Consider the following 12,547-nt stretch of genomic DNA (forward strand, 5'->3'; position numbering starts at 1 on the left):
ATTTCCTTTATCAGTTCTTTGTAACACGAAAAGTATCATTCTATTTGAAAGAATGTATGAAATTAAAGGAGTTGAAAACGATACTGTTCTTATCCTCCAACGCAACAGTTCTTATCCCTCAGGATCAATTTCTTTCTGTTGCAGCAATTTGTGATGTTCAACTTTATATGGCAATTACTGATACAACAAAGAGTGACAGAAAGTATTGATCAAGTGGCTGATCGGAATATATGTCTCTTCATCCCTTTGACTGGTAGAACTATTTATCTTCAAGATAGTTTTATTGATATAATTCCATTCGCCGTCATTTGGTCACATATGATTTACAAGTTGATCTTCCCGAAGAGACATCTCATGATCTTACATCATCCTCCAGGTTCAATCAATCAGAATAAGGTGAAAATTCTATAAACTGTCAGAACTTCATTCTTCTGTTTCTCTTTTTTACAAACATTGTTTGGTGGTCCTCAGTACTCATTAGTCCATTTCGTATTAAAGCTAAAAAAAAGGCAAATCCCTGAGTAGTAAGATTGACGATGCACTACAGACTGCAGTGGGGCTAAAAGTTTTCAGGTAGAACACAGCCACTCGGAGAATATATATGCCTCACTGAGAGCACATTTTAGGAGCACATATATGTGGACCTCATGAACACATTCAGGCTTAAAAACAATATTGAATGACTTAAATATAAGCCCAATTTTAATATGCGTCCATTATTGTTCTTGATCTTTACGTCTTAATTAACTAGCAGGATCTATCACTGTCAAAGAAAATTAATGGATGAATTAATATTAATTATAATTCAGGTTTAATTTAACCAAATAATTAAATAATCTAATAATAGTTTATAGAATGATATAAATTATTCATAAGTACAAGTTTGATACATTTATGATAGGATCAATAAACAACATTAATGTGGGTGTTAAAGTCCATTATATTTTTGAATGGGTCCAATAATGAATTATATATTGGTTAAATCTCATCTCTAAAACTCATATAGTATAATTTTATTTATTAAAAATTATTATTTAGGAGACGTTTTGAAAGTAGAAGAATAATCACTCTGATTCAGGTAATCTCAATAGCGTCACAAATTTGGATTAGGATTAAATGTTTTTACTATGTTGAATTTACATAATTTACTTATTCTGTTTGGTAGGTTTCCCATTGTGCAGCCTAACTAATATTCATAATTCTCTAATATTCCCATAAAAGGCTGTCAAGTTAGGCAATTTTGTTGCATAGAATTTACCCAAAAAAACATTAATTTTGAGGTTGTGGCAATACAGTTTACATAGAATTCGCAAGATAAGTTAATTATTGGCTTCTGTAGCATATCTTAGAAAACCAATTGATTAATTTAATCATTTTAACACATGCAGAATCCTAGGTTAAATATTTTCACAGCAGGTTTCTGATTATGCCAACCCTATATCTATTTGGGTCTAAAGGACCACAAACTTATATAGATTCTTGCCTATCTATAGGTCCTTTCAACAAAAATAAATAAAAATTCAAAGTAACCCCCAGAATCCATTATATATAGACCCTCTGTTATACTAAAATACTCACAATTTGATACCCGTTTCAGCTAAACAAGAACTTTCAGGTTTTAATGGAATCGAACCGCAAGCGCAAAGGGTTCATCAAGGGGAAGCTGATGCCGCTATATCGAGTAGCCAAGTCTTCCTCGAACATTCCATATGGTAGCAAAGTTCTGAAGCCAAACCAGCCTTCAGCAGCTACGGCGACAGCTTCAGTGGGTTATGTCGTCCAGGACTACGTAGTTGCTCAGCAGAAGCCAAAGGTGTCGTTTATGGTACAAGCTGATAAGAATCGTGAGGTGAGCCACTTTGAGAACCTCTTTGGCGATGAAATGGTGGATGACAAAGCTGCAAGCTACATCTCCTCCGTTAAAGAACGTTTTAAGCTTGAACGCAGCAACTCAGAACGAATCAAGACAGTTTGAGAAAGTTACTGAGCATTCACAAAACCATGGTCATTTACATTTAGTACTGCAGCCTCCATTAATAAATTACTCGTCAAGTAGAAATTAAGATGAAGGATCTGTTTTTGCTGAGAATGAAGGTTAATTTTATTTGTAATTTGCGATAATTAAGGTTTATATTTGTTGTATCTCCCTTAAGCTTAGCATAATCAGCTTCTTTGTCTTGGCTTAATGAATGCATCGTTAACCTTTTGCTCAACTCAACTGAAGCAAATCATTTTTTTCTTCATTTCGCATTAATAAACATGTAATATTAGATAATTTAAAATTAAAAATAAAATAATATTTAATTATCTAATAATACATTATTATTTGTACATACTGATTATACATATAGTTTTGTTAATAATATTTTATCAGTCAATAAAACTAAACGTATTCACTCTAAGTATATAAATATATATATATTTGATATGTGTTATTATGTGATTAGATGAGTTTAAATTAAAAATAATAATATTCAATTTTATATATATATATATATGGTATTACTTTTTATCAATTTAATACAAATTGTTGGAGTATTAGATAAAATAATCAACTATAACATATTCAGTATAACTTATGTGAATACTCTATAGTATCATCATATTTTAGATTATTTAAGTCATAATTTTTTATATGACATAATAATTTGATACAACGTAATACGAAAATAATTAAGTTAGGATTATATTTTTGCCACTGAAATATGGTTCTATTCTGGATGATATTTTATAAGTAAAAGGAATTAATGCTCAGAGAATCGTTAGGCACAATTGTTCTCTTTTCTGATGGGAAAATACGGTTTAGGTGCAACTTTTAACTAGATGTGGACGTCTACAAGCGAAATATCTTCTGCTGGAATAAATCCTTGTAGTAAAGCTAGGTAGAAAGACCTTTGGAAGTTTGGTCATTTGCCGCCTGTATAATTTATTTGCTTGTGCAGAACCTAAAGATATTTCACATGGTTACAGAATATCCTTTCTCGAATAAGGAATTTCCTTCAACTCCATCCATGACCAAGAGATATTTTCTGCGGGTGGATTCGATTCACTCTCCACCTGAGTTGGCCTCGTGAATAATAGCAATAATAATAATTAGTACAAAAAAAATTATTCAGAGAAAAACCCAAATATACATATATATTTCTAATTTAAATTGTACAAATTTGCAGGGCAGATCAACTCTTGTATTGTCCAATAGGCCCAAGTTCTCTGAGAGGCCCAATATAGGAACTATGTCTTCCTCGGGGCCTACTTTCTGTTCTGACTCAGAGACAAGCTTAGAGGTGGCAACATCCTGGTGTTGAGGTTTAGTTATTGTTGCCTCGAGGAAGCAAAATCTGGGGTTTTAATTGATTGAGAAACAGAAGAAAATGGCGTTGACGAATTTCATATTGACTGTGGCGGGTGTGAGTGCGGTAGTTCTTTTACTACGGAGCGATGTGAAGCAATCAGCTGCAATATTCAGGCGCAATGTTAAACATATTCGCAATTGGCTTGAAGAAGAATCTTCCGCTGCCTCCAAGTGATTCTCTTTCTGGGTTTTATTTTGTTAGTTTTGTGGAATAGATTATTTTGGTGATTTGTCCAAAGTTAGGGATAATTTCTGGGTCCAAAGTTGGGTTTTCTGGGCTTTTTTGATTGATGGTTTCGAGCCGTATTTAATTTTTAGTTATTATGTGAATTACCAATTAGTCTGAATAAGTGTATGTTTAAAAAGTTGGAAAATCCTGCTATTGGAATTTTAATATTCCGGTTGGAGGTGCTGTTGTACTTAATGTTTTGGGGTTATAATTCTGACTATTCAAGTTTGAATATTTGATGATTTGCTTATGAAGAGTACTGAAAGTTTAACTTAAATATGTTCATCTTGCTACTAAAGATTTATGGTGCTGCAATCTCTCATTGGAATGAGTGCTCAATTCATGCTTTGAGTAGTAACTTAGGTAAGTTAAAATAATCATAGAGATGAATTAACCTGCTCGGTATAATTTTGGCATATAGCCCTTGACAGAATAAGTGTTAAAAGTTTAGTATATTTTTTCATGTTGAGAACTAGAGAGTAATCTGATTATGATTGTGTATCAATGAGGCAACGCATATTCTTCTTGTAGACATTAATTATGAGAGGATTTTATACTAGGACAACCTCACATTAGCGTTTATTTGAGGTTCTTTAGTGCACCAGAGGCTATTTAGAAAACAATGTGTTTGTGGAAACTGTGTGCACTTTACTATTCAAGTTGTGGTTGAATTTTTAATTGTAAGAGATTTTGCTGCTATGCTGTAATGTGGAAACAGTTTTTCTTTTGGTTTCCTTGTAATGTCTATGTAACAGAAGCTAGTAAATTGGTTAGTAATTTGGTTTCAAGAAGGTGTTCATTCCATTATGTGTAGTTGACATCGTCAATTCTGTATGAGATTTTTGTGTAGAATTAATCTCGATCTTATTTAAAGGCTTTCGGCAACCTTTTTTCCTTTTATCTTTTTAGGTTTCCTTGACAAACTATTTCATGATTTAAATGATGATTGAAATCATAGAATTTTCATGATTGGTTGAATTAATCTTACAAAGTTTGAAACTACATGAAAGGCAGTTTAAAGTGCTGCTAGTTACTCTTTAATGTTGCTAGATAATCTGCCATCAAATAATCTACTCGAGTAACCTGACTATAGATGCTGGGACAAAACAGTACCACTTATCATGATTCTTGTAAGCAGTAGGATAAATTACCTTTTAGCACTAAGATTATAGTTCTGGCTATTTATTGGCCCTGTTTTAATCTTCATGATGGCCTCTCCGAAATTTGATGATTATTTCCGTGGCGACTGTTGCATTTCTTTGCATTCAATGTTAAGCAAATTATACCTTTTAATCTATCTGTGACATTAACATTACTTTGATTGATCCTCTTTCAGGGCTGGGGAGAATATAAAGCCCAAGGAGTTGGAGTCAAAACTTCCAGAGAAAGATATGCCAAAGGAGAAGCACTAACTTTCTGCAATGGGCTGGTTGTTTGATGAGAGTTTGTAGTATTTTTCCTTCAACTTTTGTGACTTTTTGATGATTTATTGAGAATAAGTCTTAATAGCAGTTGCAACAAACTTACTATATTTTATTTTAATTATGGTTTGTTAATATACCAGTATGTAACTCTGCCCCTCTACTGATTTTAGGTTTCATCATTACTTTGGAGTATCGCCTTGTAAGCCCTGTGAGGTGGTTTAAAACCTCCTGTTTGTCATCAATTTTAATATTTTCTCTACAGGATGTATTGAATATCAATTACCGAAAACAGTTTCACATGGGTCTTGAAGCATTTTGGAGAAGATTTGGCATTAGTTTGATGTACTTCTGTTTTGTTTGTTGTTTCTCAATGGACTTGGTTTTCCACCTCTCCAAGAGTTTGCATTTTGTATTATAAATCATCCTTATCTCAGTTGGTTGATTTATGATTTGGTATATTATTGCTCCAAAGTCCACATGTGTCATTGTCAACATAGAAAATATAGTGATCTAATGTCAATTTGTTCTTGACTTCATTAAACTTGCCTCAAATCATGGAATGACTACACTGATGTTTGATTTAAATCGAATACGGGAAAGAGAGACCTTTTTAATTCCTGAGTACAGTGTATGTTTTTAGTGCCGTCTAGTTCTATTTGATCCTCTGCATAGGCAAATTTTATTCAACGGAAAATTTTGCCTGCGCTAAAGGCACTTGTTTGCTTTCTTGATGATCGACGCAAGTAGGATCAGCCGCCACCAGGCGACGGCTTTTTGGCAACCATGGGCATATTCAGATTTTAGATGAAATTTTCTGGGGATTTCTGAATTGTCAGATTTTGTTTCTAAAGTTGATAAACCATATTTATCAGTATTTTATGATACGATACGATTCAAATAGAAAATTATATGTATCATAAAATATATTATAATTAATATACGTATTATATAATATGATATATTTTATGATATGGTAAATATTATCAATATTAATTGATATATATTTAAAAAAATGGTGATATAATAAAAGTGTTTATGAAAAATTTTAAATTTATATAAATATTTATTATATTTTTTAAAATAATGATATATTAATTATATTTTTTATTATTATATTAATATTTTATTTTTTAAAAATTACACCTTTATAAACACAATACTAAAATATTGATATTTTCAACAGGAATGGATATTTACTTCAACTCCAAAAACTTATGCCTGAGGCTCAGATATTTGTTTGGCGCTCAAGTTTCAGTTTGTCCCTTTTCCTATTTTTCTCTTGTTTGAAACTTTTATTTCCAGACGGGTGGGTCAGGTGGAGGACCTGAGAAGGAAGATTTGAGGAAAGGAACATCCATTGTGTGTAAGTTCAATAAATTATTAATTCAACTTTCTCGAAGCATTGACTGCATACAAAAAGGGATGCGGAAGCAGCCAGGTAAGGCGGCTGCGCGTCCCCTCAATCAATCAACATTTTATGCAAAGGATTTTTTAATATCCTGAGTGAGGCCAGCCAATGAAAAATGTTTTTAATACTTTTATTTATTTAAGATCCCTGTATATATATAGTAATAGATGTATAATTATTTTATTAATTAAATTAAAATTTCATAAATATAAAAAAAAATTGAATTAAATTTTTTTTCTTAAAAGTTTTTATATTTTATCAATTTTATTAATTTTTAAATCATCAAACCACATTATTATTGTATTTACTTATTTAAAAGTAATTGGGTATTTTTTAATAGTCACAATCACAAGAAATGATTTTGATTAAGTTAGGTTTTAGTAAAATTCTCACCTAATTTTATTTGGTACAACGCAATTTACACCTCAACTTCCGACCTAATGGTGTCCAATTTTATGATCCATAATTCTTGGTGGCATCTATCGATTGAGATGAGTCAATTTTCAGTGAAAGCAATTGATATATATAAAAACAAAATGCAGTCAAATTTCAAAGTAAGGCGGCTGCCTGATGTAGTTTGCCTCGTTTTTATTTAAAATTTTTCAAGAGCTTCAATTATTTGTGAGAGGAAGGCCCTTCAAGCAAGAAAGAAAGAAATTAAATTCAAGTGTTACTGCTTGTCCTGTTGTTCACAAGGGGACGACAACAACCACTGTAAATTTGGATTATAAATTGTTTCTTGCTAATAAAATCAATTGAAATTAGTGAAATTACTATAATCATTAAGATTCTAAATTTATGAATCGCCATTGAAGGCAGAAGAAAATAATGGCAAATTTACATCGTGCGGTGGAGTTGTATTGAGTATTTTTGGAATGAGGAAACCTGCTTTGATTTATTTTTGTCTTGATGGTAGGAAAATTTCTTTTATTCACGCTAAGTGAGAAAAGTCACACAGCTGCAACATCATTTTGCAGAAGTTCACTCATGAAAACTTAAACTTCTGCAGAAGATTAATAAGATTCTCTACAATTTTATTATGCTAAAATTTTCATTTCAGAAAATAGAGGGATGTAACTTCTGCAGAAGTTTACTCTTCTTTGTTTCACGTAATCCATGAAATAAAAAAGGAATGTATACTTTGAAATACTAAGCTTAATTCCTGTTTAATATTTAGAACAACATATTTAACTCATTCTATTCCAAATCTACATGTTTTTACTTTTAAGTTAGAGATTTCTTAATTTATTATCATTTGTGATTCTAATACATTATTAGCAATGGGGCTCCTTCTATGTAAATTTTTTTTAAACCGAAAACCTGTTCGTATTCATTGGACAGGTAAACTTGAGACACAATAACCGGATTCACAACTATTACATCAAGTAAGTCAAAGTTTCACAAAAGTGACAAAGACTCGAACCCAAACCTTCATTTTGAAAGTTCTAATATTCTACCAATTTGCTAACCCTAGGGGTCTTCCTTCCACATAAAATTTGAGAAACTGTAAACAAGCAACCATAAATTTATATATTTCACATGTTTTTTTTTTTTTTCTTTTGAAGTTATAAAGCTTGCACTGCTAGTAAAATACAGAAATTATCAGGAAAAAGTAAAATTTTGCCCAAATTAATTAGCATTCAGCCATAAACGATATAAACTTAATTAAAAATTAGCATCCAAATTTGCTTGCTAATTCAGTGACAAGCCTGTCTGTAAATTTGAAACATCAATCTCTAAATATATTAAGTCCAATTGATATAACCGTGATTATAAACTTAGATTAAGTAAATCTTCAGATAACATATATTTTACAAATACAAATTTATGAACTTCCATATCCAAGGAGTAAATTCTATGGGGGTATCATTCACCAGTAGAAGCAATACATTTATACTCTTCAAAAGGGAGTATAAATGTGCAACTGACTCAAGATATGCTCAAAATTATCAGTAGGTTTCTCAATTATATGAGTGTGCATCCCTTCGTAGGTTGTCAACACAACACCTTCATCTTTGGTTAGACGTTGAACTTGCTTCTTCACATTGCACCCTTGATGTGTGCACCGATAGTAGCTTCTGCATATATGAAATAAACAGCATCAATATACCCAGTTCCTTAGAAGCTTTCATCATTTGTTGGAAAAGACAGGCAATTATTCAACTGTACTCAAACAGTTCTTAATCTGCTTGAGGAGTATCTCATCAATGAATCTGCTAAATCCAAACTTGTATTGTAATTTTTCATGTATCAGTTTGTTGTTTTGTTGTGGTCATATGAGATCTCAATGTCATTTTAGAAGTTTATTAAGATTTTATGACATGAATCACATGACTTGTATAAGCAGATATGCAATTAGATTTACTAGGTTTACATGAGTTTTCAGACCTGATCTTGGAGTTATAATTGATTCAAACATTGACAGATGTGGAAGATCAATAGATTTGAAAATATCTTTAGTGTTCATAAGTTTATACTTTACGGTTTATGGAAACCCTAGAAGCAACTAACTTTTCTTTTCTGGAAAATTATATCTGAAATTAGGATCTATAAATGTCTTCTTTCGCATAAGGGGGAGAGTAAGACACCTTAGACTAAATAAAACTAATGAAATTAAGCCAATACGATAAAGGAAACTATCACGCACATGCAAGGACGAAGCATGCATATGTAATTTGCCATAATCTTACTTCCCCACTCTTATTTTGGAAACAAGACAATTGCACTAAACCCATTCACAAAGGATTCAAATAGGTTTCTTTATTAAAGTGGGAAATTAAGTGAATCTCGCTTTTCGGCCTGTTAACCGTAAAGAAATGATAGAAAGGATAATGTTGAAACACTTCTCAGATTTAATAATATCCATCAAGATTCAAGATCATGTCTTTTGCAAATGTTGAATTGAAAATCTGTGAGGAGCTAGAAGATGAATACTTGAACTGACCTGGGAAATTTGTTATTCTTGACAGCTTTTTGACCGTATTTCCTCCAGCGATAGCCATCATCAAGGATATCAACATGACTCCTTGTTTGAAAAGCGAATCTGGGCTTTCTAACCTTCTTTTCCCTTTTCTTTTTACTTGATTGTCCTTCAGTTTCATTCACTAGAAACCCTCCGTTAATCTGAGAAAGGTCTTTGACATGATTTGTAGCACCATTTGCGACAAAACTTTCTGGCTTCAACCCCAAAACCCCGCTTGATGAGCTACTTCCATGACTAAAAACGAGGTCAGAGTTTGTGCTATAAGACGTCGTTATGGGATAAGCTGAGGAACAAGGGAAAAACATCTGGTAGTTTTCCATTTAACTCCAGTATAAAAGAAGACGAAGAAGAAGAAGAAGAAGAACTATTGTTTGTCCAAAAAGGTTGAATTGAAATCGAGAAAGAAGGGGCTGCTTGGTGGGGAAATGAATGTATGGAGAATATATTAGTAGCAAAAGAATTGCACAGTCAAGATATATGTATATGTAGACAGTTTAAGGTGTCGTAGACGGCACGACAGTATTCCAGGATAAAGAAAACTAGCTTCATTAGCGGATTGATTAGAAAAAACAGTAAAGTGGAAAATGGTGGCGGCTTCATCATTAGCAAAAAGACATTACCATGTTAATAATCCTTAATTTATTTTTTAAAAATAAATTTAAAAAATTATATGAAAAATACACTAAAAAAACTTAGCCACGAAGTAAATGACTAATCATACAAACAAGATGTAATAATTAGACACATCATTTATATATGAGATGATTTAAAGTATTGGTAAAAGTTTATTTATCTCATGATATATAGTAAGAAAGAACGAATTTTAATAATTTCTTAATTTACTAACTACATTTCAAGTCTTATATTCTATTCTCTATTTCTATGAGATAACAATTATCTCTTATTTTTATGGAATAACATAATCAACAATTTTTTTTTAAAATATTTAGATCAATCAACTAAAATATAAACACATAATTTTCAATTATGTAATTACATAATAGTTTATTTCTCTTTTCCTATAAATACATGATTTTACATAGGTAAAGAAAACTATGTTTTTGTATTTTATATTGTTATTGTCGAAGTAGCTAAATCTAAATGCTAGATTAAGGAGGGACATTAGTGATGGTTCTAATGGCATCCTTCAGCTAGACTTGTTCATTTGGTGTTGTTGGTTGATATCTTTCAATCAGGGAATGTTAGATTTCATTAACAAGACCATGTGGTACTAGAGTGAGAGTGACACTATTATTGAGATGGAGCTCCTCAGTAACTTGATCACCTAGAGTTTTGTTGGTTTTTCTTCAACAAACCATTGAGAAAACGAGTTTTGTAGAATATTAACGAAAAAATAATAGGGTTGCTAGAAAATGGAAGAGTCTTACAAGGCCCTCATTTTAGAGCAAAATTGTTTATGTTAAAGTGGTCGAGAACGGTTATAAATTGTGGGATTGTATTGAATATAATGTCATTTTTTATTAGTTTCAGCTTGCTACTTAAAAACTTACATCCACAATTATGCTATCAAGTGTGGTAGCATAATATTATGAATGTTAAATGTGTCTCCCTTTAGTCTATGTACTACCATGAATTTATAGGACAAGAGGTTAGAGTTATATGAATAATTACATAGTTGGATATTGAAATCTTATTGTTATAGATAATAGAGGATTATGCGCCCCTAAATTTAACGTGAGTTAATTGTTTTTTTGGTCATAATTAAAAGTATTATAGAAAAATGTCATATTGAATAGATCGTAAAATACAATTATAACTGTCAAGAGTTACTTTTTTCATTCCTTAGATAGGATGTTTTTGCATATTTTATATCCTAAACTGACCTGTAAATAACATAACTAATTGCTGCATATAGTTTATTTATATAACTAGCTGATATGTATTGATTAATCACCACTTCATCGTTGCTTCTCTGAGTTTGATCCAAGAGTATGACCTAAAATTAACATGATATATGTTGGATTTTAGTTCAATAAATTATATTTCTAATAGATTTTTTTTTTTTTTTTGAGAAAGTGGAAGGTACTAAGAAGGAGAAGTGTTGAGCAGGATAAAGTTGTGATGAAAATGGCATATTATATTATAATATTATGTTAAAGGGTTTGGTCATTGCTGATGCTTGCTGGTATTATTGGAAGGTTTGACCAGAAGTAGTTGGGCTTGGACTAAAAATTATTTCCCACGTGGAGGTACAACTTTCTGTACACCATTGAATGTCCAACATGTTATAAAAATATAAAACAGATGGTTTAGGTGTAGTTAGTGCTTGCCTGCGACTGGTCTGCCTGAATTTCCATGAAGGAGCTAGCGTCCCTTTTACCTCCCATGGTGCATGCATTCAGACACATTTTCTTCTGAAAGCAAATATGTGATAATCTGACCTTATTCATACCAATGACTTTTCTTCGATAATTTATTCAGTGTGCAACCAATTACGGATTCAAAGATAGAACTTAAAAGACTACGAGGTTAAATAAAAATATATTATAAAAATTAATTAAAATTTAAAAATAATTGGTGAAAATTTTAAAATATATATATATATATATGTATTTAAATTAATAATTTTTCAAACTCGAAAAAGGTTAATTAACCACCTTGACCCTCTTAGATATGTCATTGGTATGCATAAACAAGCTATTAAGTTATTATTTATAGTATTATTATGTAATATATATCTAATTTTAAGTAATTAATTAAATATTCAAATTATTTAATTATAATACAAGTTTCATGAAGCATTAAAAAAAATATATAATACAAGTAGGGATGGCAATTTGGACCCGATTTTAGGGGCTCCGACCCTCCCCGACCCTAACGGGGAGGGGATTCCCCGATAAAAACGGGGAAAGGGGCGGGGTTGGGGACGAAAAAAATCCCCGTAATCGGGGACGGGTCGGGGACGGGGATACATGTGTTCCCGCCCCCCCCCTCCCCTCCCCTCCCCCCCCCGCCACATCCCCTCCCCACCCCACCCCCTAAACCTAATATATTAATATAATAATTTCTAAACTATTAAATTTTAGAAATTTTTACATTATGATTTATTAAAACTATAACTTTAATTTTACTAATTTTTGAATTATCAATTATTAGCTTTTACTAATTTCTAAACTATTAATCTAATATA

General features: G+C 31.5%; 3 protein-coding genes across 5 annotated transcripts; 2 read left to right on the forward strand and 1 right to left on the reverse strand.

Annotated features, from left to right (window-relative positions):
• Window positions 1-1,553: 1,553 nt before the first annotated feature.
• Window positions 1,554-2,213, forward strand: LOC123196835. The gene has a single exon (XM_044610973.1). The coding sequence runs from the start codon at window positions 1,622-1,624 to the stop codon at window positions 1,973-1,975; it is 354 nt and encodes a 117-aa protein (XP_044466908.1). The 5' UTR covers window positions 1,554-1,621; the 3' UTR covers window positions 1,976-2,213.
• Window positions 2,214-3,181: 968 nt separating this feature from the next.
• On the forward strand, window positions 3,182-5,350 carry LOC123195757. 3 transcript variants are annotated; one of them, XM_044609587.1, is made up of 3 exons: window positions 3,196-3,523; window positions 4,918-5,024; window positions 5,176-5,350. In XM_044609587.1, exons 1-2 carry the CDS (start codon window positions 3,372-3,374, stop codon window positions 4,991-4,993), a joined length of 228 nt encoding a protein of 75 aa, XP_044465522.1. In that variant the 5' UTR covers window positions 3,196-3,371; the 3' UTR covers window positions 4,994-5,024; window positions 5,176-5,350. The 3 variants fall into 3 exon arrangements, with proteins under 3 accessions (XP_044465518.1, XP_044465522.1, XP_044465519.1); XM_044609584.1 differs by having other exon boundaries at window positions 3,197-3,523; window positions 4,918-5,031; XM_044609583.1 differs by having other exon boundaries at window positions 3,182-3,523; window positions 4,918-5,350.
• Window positions 5,351-8,168: 2,818 nt separating this feature from the next.
• LOC123196077 (probable WRKY transcription factor 75) lies at window positions 8,169-9,843 on the reverse strand. The gene is made up of 2 exons (XM_044609957.1): window positions 9,358-9,843; window positions 8,169-8,491 (listed from the first exon to the last, which is right to left on the reverse strand). The coding sequence occupies exons 1-2, from the start codon at window positions 9,714-9,716 to the stop codon at window positions 8,314-8,316; spliced, it is 537 nt and encodes a 178-aa protein (XP_044465892.1). The 5' UTR covers window positions 9,717-9,843; the 3' UTR covers window positions 8,169-8,313.
• Window positions 9,844-12,547: the final 2,704 nt, after the last annotated feature.

This window comes from Mangifera indica, chromosome 14, assembly GCF_011075055.1.
Source record: "Mangifera indica cultivar Alphonso chromosome 14, CATAS_Mindica_2.1, whole genome shotgun sequence".
NCBI lineage: Eukaryota > Viridiplantae > Streptophyta > Magnoliopsida > Sapindales > Anacardiaceae > Mangifera > Mangifera indica.